This window comes from Chiloscyllium plagiosum, unplaced genomic scaffold (assembly GCF_037043375.1).
Source record: "Chiloscyllium plagiosum isolate Xiang-an unplaced genomic scaffold, Cpla_swu_hap1 HiC_scaffold_7, whole genome shotgun sequence".
NCBI lineage: Eukaryota > Metazoa > Chordata > Chondrichthyes > Orectolobiformes > Hemiscylliidae > Chiloscyllium > Chiloscyllium plagiosum.
This window is the reverse complement of record NW_028270145.1, coordinates 81,834,145-81,852,611: the sequence shown is the minus strand read 5'-3', so window position 1 is coordinate 81,852,611 and position 18,467 is coordinate 81,834,145. Positions and strand designations below refer to the sequence as shown.

General features: G+C 39.1%; 1 protein-coding gene and 1 long non-coding RNA gene across 2 annotated transcripts in view; both read left to right on the top strand.

The window, feature by feature from the left end:
- The window catches only part of LOC122551717 (histamine N-methyltransferase-like), a 40,138-nt gene extending 32,989 nt beyond the window's left edge, over window positions 1–7,149 (top strand). The window contains exon 6 of the mRNA XM_043694073.2: window positions 5,422–7,149. Coding sequence (XP_043550008.1) covers window positions 5,422–5,759 — 338 coding nt within the window. The 3' untranslated portion in view covers window positions 5,760–7,149. The remainder of the gene's footprint in view (window positions 1–5,421) is intronic.
- A 5,532-nt stretch (window positions 7,150–12,681) lies between these two features.
- Window positions 12,682–18,158, top strand: LOC148149650 (uncharacterized). The gene is made up of 3 exons (XR_015757714.1): window positions 12,682–13,943; window positions 14,967–15,045; window positions 17,454–18,158. It is a non-coding gene; the product is annotated as an uncharacterized LOC148149650 (long non-coding RNA).
- The last annotated feature ends 309 nt before the right edge of the window (window positions 18,159–18,467 follow it).

Below are 18,467 nucleotides of genomic sequence, written 5' to 3'. Positions count from 1 at the left end.
CCCATTGGCCCATCTGGTCAAGATCCTATTGTAATCTGAGATAACCCTCTTCACTGTCTACTACACTTTCAATTTTGGTGTCATCTGCAAACTTACTAACAATACCTCTTATGCTCACATCCAAATGATTTATATAAATGATTGACATCAACATCTCTTGTCATCCAGGGTTCCCTACCCTGCCAACCTTTCCCCTCACCCTCACAGAGACATATAGACCTTGAACTCTAGCTATCACACTTTTAAAAGCCTCCCACTTGCCAGAGATCCCTTTGCCTGTTAACAAGCTACTCCAATTAATCCCTGAAAGCTCCTATCTAATTCCATCAAAATTTGCCTTGCCCCAATTTAGCACTTGAACCTGTGGATTAGCTTTGTCACTCTCCATAACTATTTTAAAATTGGCACAACTATGTGTAATATTCTATGTTCTATAATCTATATATGGTCCCAAAGTGCTTCCCCACCGTCACCTCAGTCACTTGTCCAAGAGTAGGTCGAGTTTTGCCCCTTCCTGAATACAACTCTCTATATACTGCTTAAGGAAACTTTCCAGAGCACACTTAACAAATTCCACCCGATCTAAGTCCTTAACTATGGTAGTCCCAGTCTGTGGTAGGAAAATTAAAATCCCCTACTATGAAAACCCTATTACTGCAAGTCTCCCAATTTCCCTGCATATTTGTTGCTCTCTTTGAACCATTCATCACAATCATGGCTGATCATCCAACTAATTCTGCTTTCTCTCCATAAGCTTTGATCCCATTCACCCCAAGTGCTATATCTAGCCACTTCATGAATACATCCAATGTTTTGGCATCAACTACTTCCTGTGGTAATGAATTCCACAGCCTCAACATTCTTTAGGTGAAGGAATGTCTCCTCATCTCCATCCTAAATGATCCACCTTGAATCGTCAGACTGTGATCCCTGGTTCTGGATGCATCCACCACCAGAAACATCCTCCCCATATTTGAACTAAGGATGTAATGAGGTCAGGAGCTAAGTGGCCCTGGTGGAACCCAAACTGGGTGTCACTGAGCAGATTATTGCTGAGCACATGCTGCTTATAGCACTATTGATGAGACATTTTACTGATGATCAAGAGAAGACTGATTGGCCAGTAATTAGCTGATTTTGATTTGTCCTGCCTCTTATGTACAGGACATACCTGGGTAATTTCCAATATTGTCCTGTAGATGCCTGCACTGTAGCTGTACTGCAACAGATGTCTGGGGAGGCGGCAAGTTCTGGAGCACAAGTCTTCCACTCTGTGCCAAAATGTTGTCACAGCCCATAGCCTTTGCAGTAGCCAGTATCTCCAACCACTTGTTCACAGGCAGTGAAACAAATTGGCTGAAGATTGGTATGTGTTATGTTGGGGACCTTTGGAGGACGCCAGGATGGACCACCAACTCAGCACTTCTGGCTAAAGATTGCTGCAAAAGCTTCAGTCTTATCTTTTGCATTGATCTGCTGGGCTCTTCCATCATTGAGGATGGGGATATTTGTGGTTCCTCCTCCTCCTGTGAGTTGTTTAATTGTCCACCACCATTCACAACTGGATGTGGCAGGACTGCAGAGCTTAGATCTGATCAGTTAGTTGCAGGATCGCTTCAACTTGTCTATCATTTGCTGCTTATGCAGTTTGGAATGCAAGTAGTCTTGTTTGTTGGCTTCATCAGATTAACACCTCATCTGCAGATATGCCTGGTGCTGCTCCTGTCATTACCCCCCTGCACTCTCCATTGAATCAGAATTGATCTCCTGGCTTGATGGTAATGGTTGAATGGAGAATATGCTGGATCATGAGGTTACAGATTGTGCTAGAATGCAATTCTGTTGCTGATGGTCCACAGTGCCTCATGGATGCCCAGTCTTGAGTTGTCAAATCTGTTACAAATCTGTCCCATTAAGCACGGTAATAGTGCCACACAACAAAATGGAGTTTATTCTCAATGTGAATGTGGAAGTTCATCTCCACAATGACTGTGCGTTGGTCACTCTCCATGATACTGTCATGGACAGTTGTATCTGCAGCTGGTGGATTGGAAAGGATAGTGTCCAGAATGTTTCTCCCTCATTACGTGCTGCAGACCCAGTCTAGTGGCTCCATTAGTGGTACTGCTCCGGTGCTACTCTGTGGTAGACATTGAAATCCTACACCCAGAGTAGATTTTGTGCCCTTGCCATCCTCTGTATGTCTTCTAAGTATTGTTCAACATGGAGGAGGACCAGTTCATCAGCTGAGGGAGGATGGTATGTACTAATCAGTAGGAGGTTTCCTTGCCTATGTTTAACCTGAAGCCATGAGACTTCTTGGTGTCCAGAGTTAATGTTGAGGACTCCGAGAACAAATCCCTTTCAACTGACAGTGTAGCCACCTCTGCTGGGTCTGTTCTGCCAGTGGGACAGGACATATCCAGGGATGGTGATGGTGGTATCTGGGACATTATCTGTAAGTATGACTATATCAGGCTGTTTTTTGCTAATCTGTGAGACAGCTCTCCCAAATTTGGCACTAGCCCCGAGATGTTAGTGAGAATGACTTTACAGAGTCAACAGGGTTGTTCCTGCCATTGTCCTTTCTGATGCCAAGGACAAAGGAGTAACTAAGGAGAAAATAGGCCCGTTAAAGATTAGTGATACCACCTATGTGCGGAGTCGCAGGAGATGGGGAGATACTAAATGAGTAGTTTGTATCAGTGTTTTGGAGAAGGACATAGTAGCTGGTGAACTTGGGGAAATAAACAGCGACATCTTGAAATATGTCCATATTACAAAGGAGGATGTACTGGATGTCTTAAAATACATAAAGGAGGGTAAATTCCCAGAACCTGATCAGGTGGACCCTAGAACTGTGAGGGAAGCTAAGAAAGTCATTGTGGTGCCTCTAGCTGAGATATTTGTATCATTGATAGACATAGGTGAGGTGCCAGGAGACTGGAGGTTGGCCAATGTAGTGTCACTATTTAAGAAAGGTGGTAAGGAAAAGCTAGGGATAATAGAATTGTGAGCCTGACATCGGTGGCAGGCAAGTTATTGGAGGGAATCTTGAGGGACAAGATTTACATGTACTTGGAAAGGCAAGGACTGATTAGGGATAGTTAACGTGACTTTGTACGTGGGAAATCATGTCTCACAAACTTGATTGATTTTCTTAAAGATGTAACGAAGTGGATTGATAAGGGCAGAGCAGTGGACGTGATCTATATGGATTTCAGTAATGCTTTTGACAAGGCTCCACATGTTAGACGGGTTAGCAAGGTTAGATCACATGGAACACAGTGAGAACTCGCCATTTGGATTCAGAACTGTCTGGAAGGTTGGAGACAAAAGGTGGTGGTAGAGGGTTGCTTTTCAGACTGAAGGCCTGTAGACAGTGGTGTGCCACAAGGATTGGTGCTGGGTCCACTGCTTTTCGGTGTTTCTATAAATAATTTGGAAGTGAACATAGGAGGTACGATTAGTAAGTTTGCAGATGACACCAAAATTGGAGGTGTAGTGGACAGCAAAGAAGGTTTCCTCAGATCTTGATAAGATGGGCCAATAGGCCGAGGAGTTGCAAATGAAATTTAATTTAGATAATTGTGAGGTGCTGCATTTTGGAAAAGCAATTCTTAGCAAGACTTATATACTTAATGATAAGGTCCTGGGGACTGTTGCTGAACAAAGAGACCTTGGAGGACAGCTTCCTAGTTCCTTGACAGTGGAGTCACAAGTTGACAGGATAATAAAGAAGGTGTTTGGTCTGCTTGCCTTTATTGGTCAGTGAATATAGGGATTGGGAGGTCATGTTGCAGCTATCCAGGGCATTGGTTAGGCTACCTTTGGAGTACTGCATTCAATTCTGGCCTCCCTTCTGTAAGAAGGACGTTGTGAAACTTGAAAGGGTGCAGAAAAGATTTAATAAGGATGTTGGCAGGTTTGGAGAGTTTGAGCTTGAGGGAGAGGCTGAATAGACTAGAACTGCTTTCCCTGGAGCATTGGAGGCAGTGGGGTGACCTTATAGGGGTTAATAAAATCATGAGGAGCATGGAAAGGGTCACTAAGTCTTTTCCACAGTGTGGGGGAGTCAAAAACAAGGGGGCATAGATTTACATTCAGAGGGAAAAGATTTAAAAGGGAGTAAGGGGCAACATTTTCATGCAGAGGGTGGTGCATGTATGGAATGAGCTGCCAGAGGAAGTGGTGGAGGCTGGTACAATTGCAACATTTAAAAGGCATCTGAGTGGGTATATGAGTAGAAACAGTTCAGATGTATATTGGTCAAATGCTGGCAAATGGGACTAATTTAATTTTGGATATCTGGTCATCATGGATGAGTTGGACTGAAGGGTCTGTTTTTATGCTGTACAGCTCTATGACTCGTTAACTGCAAGCTAGGACTGTTTTCCTTAAAAAGAGAAACTTGAAATGAGGTCCGATAAAGGTATTCTAAATCATGATGGATCTGGACTGAGTAGATAAGACAAAATATTCTCACATCCGAAAAGATCAGCATTGAATTGGCAAAAGAATCAGAAGTTAAATGAGAAAAGAAGCCTTTTTTGTAAAGTGCGTGGTTAAGGTCTAGAATGTACTACCTTAGGACATGTGGACACTTATTCAAATAAAGCACATAAAAGGGAATTAAACTATTATTTCAAAATTAACAGTGTTCTGGGTTATGAGGAGAGGGCAGAAGAATTGCAATAAGTGAAGTTGGAGAGCCAGTGCAGACACAAAGGACCAAATAATTTCTTCCGTACTCTATTTCTGTGATATTAAAGAAAATATTACAGAAGTATAAAGGCTAGAAAAATTGTTTCAGGTCTCAAGAAACTGTCACTGAAGTGAAGTCAGCAGATACTTTTAGCAGAGTTAAATGTCTAAAAATGTGGAGAGTATGAAAATATATGGGAAACAATTCAGAATTATATTAAAAACAGAAAGAACTGCAGATGCTGTGAATCAGAAACAAAAGTTGCTGAAAGGCTCAACAAGTCTGACAGCATCTGTGAAGAGAAATCAAAGCTAATGTTTCAGGTCTGGTGACCCTTCCTATGATTATATTAGATGTAGGAGGGAACATTTGATGGACTGAATGGCCTATTTTCAGTGCTACAATTTACTATGATTCTCCAATATTTGGTATTGGTGAAATGACAAAAAAAACTGTTGCTTTTTAATCCAGCATTTCACACTTAATGATATTCAAACAATACATGATTTTCTGTAATTTCCTCATGCGTTCTTGTTATTCGATGCATATTTGCACTAAATCGCTTTGCTTAATATCCCAAATAAATTTTACAACAGGTTATTTTCTTTCTGAAAAATAATGAATAATTTGTAAATATCATCAACATTTTTCCCAAAAGAAATCTACATCAGATACATTTCAATTTTGTTTTACATGTCAAATTTTACTGCTAACAGATGATAGCGGATGGAGTTCACTTTGGACGAAATTTGGATCTCGTTTTCCTACAAGCATTTCTCTTGATGTGCAAAACATGCTTGCTGAAATGAAAATGAAGTATCAGGTTTATGAGCATTCCTCTGACTTTGACATCACAGAGTGTTTCATTGAAGGAAATGAAAATGGGGACTGTCTGTTGGATTTCCTCACAGATTCAGCAGATTTCAGGAAAACCGCCCCTGAGGATCTCAAATCTGAAGTTCTTCAACACCTACATCAACCTTCATGTTCAAGAGAGGAAAACAAGAAAATTCTGTTTAGCAATAATTTGAAATTCATAGTAATTGACTATTGATCGTATATCTTTCAGCACGTCGTTTCCAGTTAACTTCACTCAGAATTTCTTTAATCTACATTTTCTTGCTGCCGTATTAGTTATGCTAAGTAATTATTCTTGCATTAATGTTTTAAATTCATACAATATGTTTCTTTAAAATTATTAGAACAATTTTTCAGCAAATGAGAAACAAAAATTCCTGCATTATTGAAAAGAGCTTTTAAAATATTATCTGAACACTGAGTTATTTTGATACATCTTAAAGTTCATGACTGCAATTTCTTCTGGTCTCTATAAATGAATCTCCTGGCAGAAATCTCCTTTTGATTGATGTAAACACTTGTATGTTACAGGGTTGCCTGTTGCACCAGAAAAAAATCTGTAGCTTTCATTTAACTTAGAAATCTAGAGATAGAAAATGGAAACAGGAGTAGGCCATTTATCCCCTCATGCTCACTCTATCATGCAACATGATCATGATTGATCCTTCATCTCAATGCCACAATCCTGCTGACTTCCTATACCTGGGGACCCTGCCAACAACTGGATACTTTTCTCTTTCCTTCTTAAACATGTTCAATGACTTGTACTCCACAGGCTTCTTTGGTAAAAAATTCCACAGATTCACCTCTCAGAGGAAAAATCTTGCCTTACCTCTGCCCAAAATGGCTTCTCCGAAAGTCATGATCGTTTTTCTGTACAGAGCACCTCGACTATTATCAATACCATGCCCGGCAAGAGGCCTCAATATCTTGCATCCAGCCTGTTAAGACCTCTTAGAAATGTATGCGCTTTAATGAGTCTTCATTGAAATTGAGATTATTTCTGTGGGCTTTCTGCTTGTTACTAAATACATTTAAATTTAAAGGCTTATCTGCTTAGTGTTAAAAATCACGCAATACCAGGTTATAGTCCAACAGGTTTAATTGGAAGCACTAGTTTTCGGAGCACTGCTCCTTCACCAAGTTGTTGTAGAGTAAATGATGAAGGAGCAGTGCTCCAAAAGCTAGTGCTTCCAAATAAACCTATTGGACTATAACCGGGTGTTGTGTGATTTTTTAACTTTGTACACCCCAGTCCAAAACCGACACCTCCATATCATATCAGCTCAGTGATATTTCTTTTCATATTTCTTTTGCAAAGACCAAGAACTAAACAATATATCACTATAGATTAAGTTTGCACACTTTTCATTGATTCTTTTCTATCTTTATGTTATTCATTCTTATGACTCTAATGGGAAGAGTGTACTGAAAATCAAGCCTAACTACTCCAGGAGCCATATAAAAAAGTATAAATGCTTATTCAATAATCAAAAATGGTGAATTTGTTTTTCTTTATTACTATAACTAAAACAAAAGTGTATTTCCCCAAGTTTCTCAATAAACTCAAACAAGTGACAGAGTGATTATCAATTTGTTTTATTGGTTCATGGAATGTGAGACATCCATGGCTCAATTGCCATTAAACCACATTTCTGCATATGGGGTGTCACTTGTAGGCCAGAAGAGGGAAGGCTGGTAAATGTTTCCTCCCTAAATGATATTGATGAATGAGGGTTTTTCTTTTATGAAAATTGACAGTGGCAATATAGTTGACATTAAGAAAGTTTTTTTTAAAATTCAGTCTTATGAAATTCAAATTTCATTATCTGTCATGATACAATTTGAACTCATATGTTTCATATATTAACCTATGTTTTTGGATAACCAGTACATTGACATTGCCGCTACACCACCATCACCACACAAATTATATAATATACCCCTTATTCCAACCTTTATTCCAAACACATTCATATAAAGGTGGACAAAATCATATACAACTCTCCAGAGCCATTATGGATGAAGAAAAAAAGAGTCACTGTACGTAAAGGAGCAAATTCAGACAAAAAACAAAATGATTGACTCGTCATAATTCCTCTGACATGAATTTCCATTGATGGGATCCGAATGCTAACAGTTCCACAATAATGGAAAATCTTCAGATTCAGCTGAGTTTGCGTTAGGAGTCTGGATATTTGAAATGTATACTGCTTTCAATCCCAAGTTATTTTCTTTTACCGCCTGGGACAAGGAGACAGTCCACACTGCATCCTTACAAACCCATACCAAAAAAAAACCTCATGCCACGGTAGTTGCTCGGCAACAGCAGTATGGCTCCATTAGGATTTTCTGGGTATACTATTTCAATAATTAACACAATAAAACTCTCCCCTTAGGTTTCTTTCAAAGATTTGCTGGACTTTACCTTTGAAAGTCAATTTGTTTCCACAACTAACAAGTAGACTGGAGTACACTCCCAATGAACTGCCACACTTTAAGAAGGGCTCACTGCCATCTCCTGGGTGACAGTTAGGGATGAGTAATAAATGTTGGCCTAACCAATAACACTCACATCCTGTAAAAGAAAATTTACTCTAACTCCAGCTGTTGGAAGCACTACTCGTTGGGCTAGCTTACATCCTCATGGTGAATAGGAAGATTATTTTATTTACCATAATGATACTGAGGATTTGTTCTGCAGCAAGTGAAGCATGAAACTTGCTCTTGTCACTAACTGTGCAATAATTGGATTAATATCAGAAGCATACATAATGATGCTGAAGATGAAGTAACAATAATTTCAGCACCGATGGAGTGGGATCCAGAAGACAGCATAAGCTGTGAGAAGTTGGAATGCATCTTTAGTTGTTATTACTACCAGGAATAGGAAGACAAACCAAATCAGCCTTAATATCACTAGATCCACGACGTCATGAAATTAAAATATTCAATGACCCTCAAAACTGCCCATTTGTTTACAAATAACAGATCTTGGAAAGCAAGTTTATAACAAAAAAAAATAACAATTTATTATTAAAACTGTAACTTTTGCAGGATAAAGCTAAACGATAACATAATCTAATTAATATCTATGATGCAAACCCAATTTTCTTTGATCATATCCACCCACTTACACATAAACAGATAGATGGACAAACTTGAGGGAAAACATAAAAAGAAAAGAATTGTAACATGTCTTTTCAATCAAACTGTATCAAATGGATGCCAAGCCTTCATGCAGTCCTTGGATACTGAGCTGTTCATTGGCATGTATACTTTCAGAAGTATTTACTTATTGTTTTACAGACTGGGATTCTTTCCACAGACATTCAATAATTCTTTAACTGGATAGAGAGTAAAACAGAACAGCCAATCCAGAAGCTTCTAAACTGACTCTGCACCTGCCAAAAAACAGTCAGAATTGTTATTACTTTATTAAAATCAATATCCTCTGTGGTTGGCTGGTTAGCTTCAGTCTTCCCTTGAACCGTCAACTCAGGATCAAATCGGCTTCAGCCTTGAGCAAAGCAATACTTGTTTGACAAAATATCTATGGAGATTCTCAGAGTGGTAATTATCTTCCAAGCCAGTCATCAACAGCAGACTATGGGTTCATTTTCTTCTCTTTAAAAGCAAGGAACTCTTCAAAATTCAATTCCTAGTTCTACCAAAACAAAAATTGAGAAAAGTAAAGGAAAAACAGTGAGGGTGCATATCTTGTAAAGAAAGATCTCTTGCATGGAAAAGCACAATTTCAATAATTATGCGTTGGAGACTAAAGGGCACTGACAAACCTTATACCACACCCTAACAAGATGGCATTGGAAAAGGGAAAAAGAAGATTCAATTATAGCAAATGAAGAGCCCAATGAGATTAACAGGGGAAACACAAAATATCTGAAATCCCACCAAGATGCTGCAGGATCCCAGGTGCAGCAGAAGCAAGTTGGAACACAGAACTGAAGAATAGACACAAGTGAGGAAGGCTTGAAGCTATGTGCAGTGATGAAGTGACAAAGAGGCAGGAACACTTCCAGGGTATAGAAGAAACATGGAATCCACACTACCACATCCATAATCTATCCAGCCATTGAAAGTCTGCAACCTATTTCAGAAATTGGATACTTGGTAGAAAATATTCACGAGGTAGAGAGCTACTTCAGGCATGAATAAGAAAGACCAGGTCAGTACATTATCTTATGTGGAGGTCACAACGATGGTATGATAGAGCATTTGTTACGCTATAGCTTTGAATGAAGAGTTCAAATGAGCATTCAATTCATATTTTAATATTCTGCAAAGTTTAATTATCAGATGGTCAAAGTTCAATAGAATAAAAACAAAACAGCTGAAGGCATAGGTTTGTTTATTGATGATCTCTACAGATTGGGAGAGAATTGAGCTTATAAAAGTTGGAAAGAATAATTGATTTGTGACTGGTTTTATTTCAGGACTGTATATGAAACATAATTGGACCTCTTACAAGCTGGGGACAGTCCATCATGAACTTCTTCTTCTTTTCCATCAAGGCTGTTGGGGATGGTTTCGTTCATGTATACTGAAAAACAATCCTTCATTGTCGTTATTGTTTGTGATTCATGATAGTTTGAAGTCAACAATTTTCGTTTTATCAAAGACACAATTATTCAATACCTCCTGAGGCTTTATTCCCACTCAAGGGCTCCGGGACATTGTACTGTTAGGCAATATGTCATAATTTGCAAAAGATGAATTTCAAACTTGTGCAAATGACTATGATTTCATTCATATTACCTGTTCACCTTTCTATTCTCAAGTAAATACAGTGGATGATGGAGGGATACCTGGTTATCAGTGCAATTGTTCAGTGGTTCATACTGCTGCCTCACAGCACCAGGGACCCAGGTTTGATTCCAGTCTCAGGAAACTGGCTGTGTGAAGTTTGCATTTTCTCTCCATGTCTGCATGGATTTCCTTCAGGTGCTCCAGTTTCTTCATGCGGTCCATGCTAAAATACCAGGGAAGTGGTTTCCAGGGATGTGCAAACTAGGTGGGTTAGCCTTGGGAATAGCAGAGTTACAGGTATGGGGAGTGAGTCTGGGTGGGTTGCCTATTGGAGGGATGTCAGGGACTAAATTGTGTTAAGTGTAGGGGAATGGGTCTGGGTGGGTTGCTCTTTGGATGGTCGGTGTGGTCTTGTTGGCCCAAAGGGCTGAATATCCTGTTTCTACACTGTAGGGATTGTGGAAAAAAATTGAAACTTTGTTGAAGGAAAGCTAACACCTCAGTTTTAATTTGTTGAGTTAGAATAGGTTACCACCAGCAAAGTTACTCATGGGTGGGAGTTTGAGAGCACAAGCTCCATCTCTGTCATACACATTAAAACCTAACATGAATAACCGTGAGAGAGTAAAACAGGGAGAGGAAAAGAAATGTGACAACCATGCTCAAATTCAAAAACAGGTACAGAGCATGAAAGTTACAAAAGTTGAAGCCCAGCAAGAGAGTATGGCTTAGGTACAAACACAGAAGATACAATTTTTGAAAAAGAAAACAACTGAGCTTGCATATGATTGAAACAAATAGTATCATAAAAAGGAAACAGTAATGTTTAAAAGCTGTAAACAGAAGGCCAATGGAAACTTAGATTTACTAAACAGAAGAAATTTCTGCAATAATCTCTATAAGCATCAAGGACTAGAACACTCAAACAAAGAGATAAGACAATCAAGGATATGCTCAACATCAAGAGAGATGCAAAATCACAAGAGGGTGACTAAGATAGATAGGATGTTAAGAGGGTGGCATGGTGGCTCAGTAATTAGCACTGCTGCCTCACAGCACCAGGGTCCCAGGTTCAATTCTAGCCTCGGGTAACTGTGTGGAGTTTGCACGTTCTCCCTGGGTCTGCGTGGGTTTCCTCTGGGTGCTCTGGTTTCCTCCCACAATCCAAAGATGTGTAGGTCAGGTGAATTGGCCATACTAAATTGTGTTAAGTGTAGGGGAATGGGTCTGGGTGGGTTGCTCTTTGGATGATCGGTGTGGTCTTGTTGGGCCAAAGGGCCTGTTTCCACACTAGAGGGAATCTAATCTAATCATACACCAAGATAGTGATAAAGACTTGAGAGGGCTGGGTAAGGAGGTTGACATCAAAAGCACAAAGGAAGATGATGTAACAATGCTGTCGGAGTCACACAAGTAGAGGAATATGGAATTGAGCAGAAAATTTGCCTTTTCTTGAAAAAATGAATTCTTGTACAAAAGACCATTGGGCCCAACAGCATATTTTCAGAGAATAAAGACTCCAAAGTATCTGACTACATTAAAAAAATATTTGTTAATGATGATCTTATTTGTGCGAACAGAAATGTTTCTTTTTGGAGTAGAGAAGGTGCCAACACGCCTGACAAGGAGAAACCAGGGAAAAGTCAGCATCTGTAGATATACAGGCAGATGGATTGACAGCAAATTTCCTTGATAATATATTTTCAACTCCTTCATATTTTAATGTTGAATATGTTTTCTTCTCGGTAATTGATGCAGTATTGTTTACGGAATACGTATCAGCTCCCGTTGAAAACAATATGCAAAGAAATGGTTTCCTTGAAAACTGTGTTTAATGAAATGTGTTTAAGGGTATACCCATGTTAATAATTCAAATTAGAACTTACTAAGTGCATCCTAGAACTATGTGAGAAGCTAGGGAAATGATTGCTGGGCCGCTTGCTGAGATATTTGTTTCATCAATAGCAAAGGGTGAGGTGCCGAAAAACTGAAGGGTGGCTAAATTTGGTGCCATTATTTAAGATAGGTCATACAGAAAAGCCAGGGAACTACAGATAGGTGAGCTTGACTTCAGTGATGGGTAATAATTATAGGGGATTCTGAGGGACAGGGTTTACAGACTCATGCTAGCTAGCCATGACTTTGTGCATGGGAAGTCATGTCTTACTAACTTTATTACATTTTTTGGAGAAGTGACAATGAAGATTGATTAAGGCAGACATTTGACAAGGTTCCACATGGCAGACAGATTAGCAAGGTTAGATCATATGGAATCCAGGGAGAGTTAGCTATTTGAATATAACATTGCTTAAAGGTAGAAGGTAGAGGGTGGTGGTGGAAAGTTTCTTTTTTAGACTGGAAGCATGTGAAGAGTTGGATGCCACAAAGATCAGTGCTGTGTTCACTGCCTTTTGTCATTTCTAAAATTTATTTGGATGTGAATGTAGGAGGAATGGCTAGTAAGTTTGCAGATGATAACAAAATTGGTGGTGTAATGGACAGTGAAGAATATATCAGGGTAAAATGAGGACCCCTGTACAATGTACAATGAGGATACAACTGAGTACAATGGGACCTTGATCAGATGGGTCAATGGGTCGATGAGTGGCAGATGGAGTTTCATTTAGTAAGTGTGAGGTGTTGCATTTCGGTAAAGCAAATCAAGGCAGAACGTATACAGTCAATGACAGTGTCTTGGGAGTATTGCCAAGCAAAGAGACCTTGAGTCCAAATTCATAGTTCCTTGAAGGTGGAGTCGCACGTCGACAGGATGGTGAAGAAGTCATTTGGTACACTTGCCTTTATTAGTCAGTGCACTGAGTATAGGAGTTGGGATGTCATGTTGTCGCTGTACATAACATTGGTTAAGCCACTTTTTCAATACTGTCTCCCTGCTATGGGAAAGATGTTACAAAATTTGAAAGGATGCAGAAAAGATTTACAAGGATGCTTCTGCAGTTGGAGGGTTTGAGCTGTAGGAAGAGCTGTATAGGGAAGGTCTATTTTACCGGAGCATCAGAGGCTGAGAGGTTACCTTATAGAGATTTATAAAATCGTGAAGGGCATACACTGGGAGAATACCCAAAGGTCTTTTCCCCAGGGTAGTGGAAACTAAAACTGGAAGGCATCAGATTATAGTGAAAGGGTAAAGATTTTAAAGGAACCTAAGGGGCACCTTTTTCACACAGAGGATGGTGTTTATATGGAATGAGCTGCCAGAGGAAATAGTAGAGGCTGGTACAATAACAACATTTAAAAGGCATCTGGATGGGTACATAAATAGGAAAGGTTTGCAAGAATATGGGTCAAATGCTGGAAAGTGGGACTAGATTAATTTAGGATCTCTGGTCGGCATAGAAGAGTCTGTTTATGTGTTGTACGATTTCATGACTCTACTGCTTTTTTCTGTGTTATACAGATGCTTGCGTGCTAAAAGCTTTTCTTTTCTCCTGAACATCTGAAAGACTCCAAGGCACTGAATGTAAAGTATAGGATGTGGAGACTATAATACTTTACAATTATCTAACCAACTGATTAAGAACATGAAAATTGAGCTGCCAGAGGAAGTAATGGAGGCTGGTACAACTGCAACATTTAAAAGGCATCTCGATAGGTACATGAATAGGAAGGGTTTAGAGGATTATGGGCCAAGTGCTGGCAAATGGGACTAGATTAATGTAGGATATCTGGCTGGCACGGACGAGTTGGACCGAAGGGTTTGTTTCCATTGCTGTACATTTCTATGACTCTAAAATGCATAACTAAATGTTAGATGATTGAATGATAAAACTTAATGCTGAATGCTCTTTACTGTGAATAGCAGAAAATCTGAATCTCAACAGCACTGACGTGTTCACTGAACCTGCATTAATGTAAAATGGCCAAATTGATTGTGAGCACACTTGTAGCTATTGCTGCAGTTGAAAGAGAGTGAGTAGTAGAAGAACAATGTCAAAATCAAACAATAATAATAAATAATTAAATTTGACTTTAGGTAAAGAATGCTGCTTATCCACCCATCAGTTGCCAGGACCCACAATCTCACCCCAAATTTGAGATGTAATCACCTGTTCAAGCAAGCAAAGGAATTTTGTTCTAGAGTCCATTTTTCACAATATAACAAAAGTCTACAATGCGTTGACTTATTGTAATGTATTCATTGTTCTACTTACATTGAAACAAATACATTTATGAGGTAATTGAAAAATACAATGAAAATTCATTTACCTGTTATAGATTTTGCAAGCTTTATAGTTCTTACAGTTCAGTGAAAATTGATTTGAAAGGTAAAGGAAGTTTACAGCAAAAGGTAAACAATTTGAAAAAACAACTGAAATCCTTTTAATTTTAATACAGTTTTCATAATCCTATTGAAGATGTACAGTAATGTATTCATGAAAAGAATAATGCAGAAGTGTTCTGAAACAAGTATAATTCAGCTAAAATGGCCATTAAAATACCAGATAAGGTTCAATCCAAACATTAAAACTTTTAAATTATAATGGTGGGTTAACCTTGAGCAAATCTCCAAAACCTGAATTTTTTCAAAAATTGAAAATCTATATGCACCATGTTTTCAGGTGAAAATGACATCTTTATATGAAGTCCCAACATAACCTTGATCTGTTTTTTGCAGTCTCCATGTGTGAGGCATCACAATCATTTTGATTGATCATAGAACCAATAGCTTCTACTAACCAATGTAATTATAAGAGGTAACAACTTTTAGCAACAATAAGTTAATCATTGTGAATTAATACCTTCTATGTTTTTGTTGTAAACTTTGTTCAAAAAGTTCATTATTTTTCATAAAGCTTTACCTGGACTTACATCCAATCCACTGCCTTAAACATTCATTCTCACTCCACTGCACTGGGGCAATATTTGTGGGTATATCTACCAAACCTCATAATTGATTGCAGCCGAAGAACAAGCTCAATTTATGCATCAGAACATAACCACTTGGAAGTAGAACTCCAAATCATGTGCCACATTATTTGGATTTATAAAACCGTTCCTTTAGTCAACACTTTACTTCAAAGATATATTACGCAATATGTATATTTAAGATCTAATGCAACTGAACATTACAAGAAAGAGATACCCACAAAGGATTCCTAAATCTGGAAGAATTTAATCCCAAATTAATTCTGCCAAGTACTTTTACAAGCTTGATTCCAAGGTAGAAATTGGTCCTCAGATGGTTCCTCAGATTCACAGGATCTGACAACATTGAGAAAATATTTTGTTAGAGGGTATTTTTTCAGATTACTCTTTGGATTATCCAATAGACAGGATATATTCCAAGGACATATGGATTGTATCATCAAAACTCTACCAGGATAATAGTATCACAGATGACATTGCAGTCTTTGGAAGAACTAAATATGAGCATGACACAAACTTTCATCAGAGTGAAAAAGTGTGGTGCTGGAAAAGCACAGCCAGTCAGGCAGTATCTGAGGAGCAGGAGAGTTGATATTTTGAGCATAAGCTCTTCATCAGGATGAAGAACTTATGTTCGAAATAGCGACTCTCATGCTCCATGGATGCGTCCTGACCAGCTTTGCTTTTCCAAACCAACGCTTTTTCACTCTGATTCCAGCATCTGCAGTCCTCACTTCCTCCAAACCTTCATCAGCCCCACCAATTTTCTGACAGCTCAAGCAAATTACTCCAACATTGAAAGAGAAATTATTGCTCTAATTTTTGGAATACAATACTTTCACACATACCCATGCTGCAAACATTTCATTCTTCACACATCTCTTCATGATCTTTATTTCTGATTGTGGACTAAATGCCAAAAGGAATGATGTTAAAACAAAAACTAAAGTTTGTGGAAGGAATTACTGTAATTTTAAAATAAGTTACTGGATTTATTGCGAGTTATGTTGATGCAATTACTTTGTGCAAGCTTTGAGGGATGAGAGAAAAGGAGAAAGTGAGGACTGCAGATGCTGGAGATCAGAGTCAAGAGTGTGCTGGAAAAGAGTCCTGCCCGAAACTCCTACTCCTCGGATGCTACCTGACCTGATATGCTTTCCAGCACCACACTTTCAACTCAAAATGAGAGATAAACCAAGAAGATCATAAGATAAAGAAGCAAGATTAAGCTATTCTGCCCATTGAGTCGGCTCCAGCCGATCATGATCGATATGTTTCTCAATCCCATTCTCCTACCTTCTTCCTTTAACCCTTGATCTCTTTACTAATCAAGACCCCATCTGACTTAAATACAAACAATGGCTGGGTCTTCAAAGCCTTTTATAGCAATAAGTTCCATAGATTCACCACCCTCTGTCTGAAGAAATTCTTCATTATCTCAGTTGTAAAGACTTTCACTCAGACTGTGCTCTTAGGTGCTAGTCTGTTTTACTTGTAGAAACACCTTCTTAACATCTATTCAATCCAGACCTCTCAGTATTCTGTAAGCCTCAATAAGATCACCCCCCATCCTTCAACACCATCGAGTGTAGATCCAGAGTCCTCAAACACCCCTCATATGATTAGATTCCACACAGTGTGGAAACAGGCCATTTGACCCAACAAGTCTACACCGACCCTCCAAAGAGTAACCCACCCAGACCCATTTCCCTCTGACTAATGCACCTAACACGATGCACCGAATTCACCTGACCTGTGCATTTATTTGGACTATGGGAAGAACCTGGAGCATCCAGAGGAAACCCGTGCAGACATGGGGAGAATATGCAAATTCCACACAGACAGTCGCCCAAGGTTGGATCAATTCTGGGTTCCTGGCGCTGTGAGGCAGCAATCCTAACTATTGAGCCACTGTACCATCCTTCATCTGACAAGCCTCATATGACAAGTCCTGGGATCATTCTTGTAAACCTCCTCTGAGGCCCCTCTAAGGCCAGCATATCCTTCCCTAGATACGAGGCCCAAAACTGCTTACAATATTCCAAATGCTTTCTGGTCAGATTCTTATATAATCTCAGCAATAAATCTATTCTCTTGTACATCTGCTCTCTTGAAATGAATGTTAACATTGCATTTGACTTCCTAATTGCTAATTGAACCTGCATGGTAACCTCAGAAGAATCCTGAACTAGGACTTCAGATTTCTGAAGGCTTTCCCCAATATGTTTTCCTTTAGGAGGACAACAAGCCTCGCCTACATCAAAGGAGTGGAGGTTGACAGGGTGGAGAGCATCAAGTTCCGAGTATGATAACTGACAACCTGTCCTGGACTTCCCATGCAGATGCGATGGTGAAGACGCACAACAATGCCTCTTCTTGATCAGACGGCGTGGGAAATTTGACATGTCCATTAGGACCTTCACCAACCATTACAGATGCACCATTGAAAATATACTGTCTGGGTGCATAACTGCTTGTTTCTGCACTGCACAGAACCAGAAGAACCTGCAGAAGGTTGTGTGCACAGCCCAGACCAACAAAGAAGCCAACCTTCCATCCATGGACTCCATCTACACTTCTCATTACCATGGAAAGGCTGGCAACAGCATCAAAGACCCCTCCCACTCCAGTAATGTTCTCCTCCAAATTCTTCTGTCAGGCGGGAGATACAGAAACTTGAACACATGGACCAACAGGTTCAAAAACATCTTCTTCCCTACCGTTACTAAACTGATGAATGGACTCTCTAACTTCAAATAATGTTGATCTTGTTAATATTCATTGTATTTTGCACACCTTCTGTGCTGTCTAAGCTGTATGCCTCACTCTGCCTAAGCACCCTGTGATCTGTAAGTCACTACTTACTATAATTTGCCTGTACTGCTCGTAAACAAAGCTTTTCATTGTACTTAAACACACGTGACTACAATAAATCAAATCAAATATCCATAATTTTTTATGTTTCTCTGTGAATGTCAGAGTGTGTATCTCTGTGCAGGGTTTTCAAAGAGTTAGACTTTCAACTAACCAAGCAATATTTTGATCATTCTTAATATTGTTTACCTTTGGTGAAAACTTACATATTTGCAACAAAAAAGTAGCTTTTGTTAAATGCAGAAACCTGGTCAGTGTTTTTTTTAATCATATTCCATCGGGCAAGTAAATTGGGGACTTTATGCACATTGATTTAATTAACTTTTGTAGCAATCCTGGGAGTAATAAGGTTTGAAAGTCTACATACTTTCCTAAT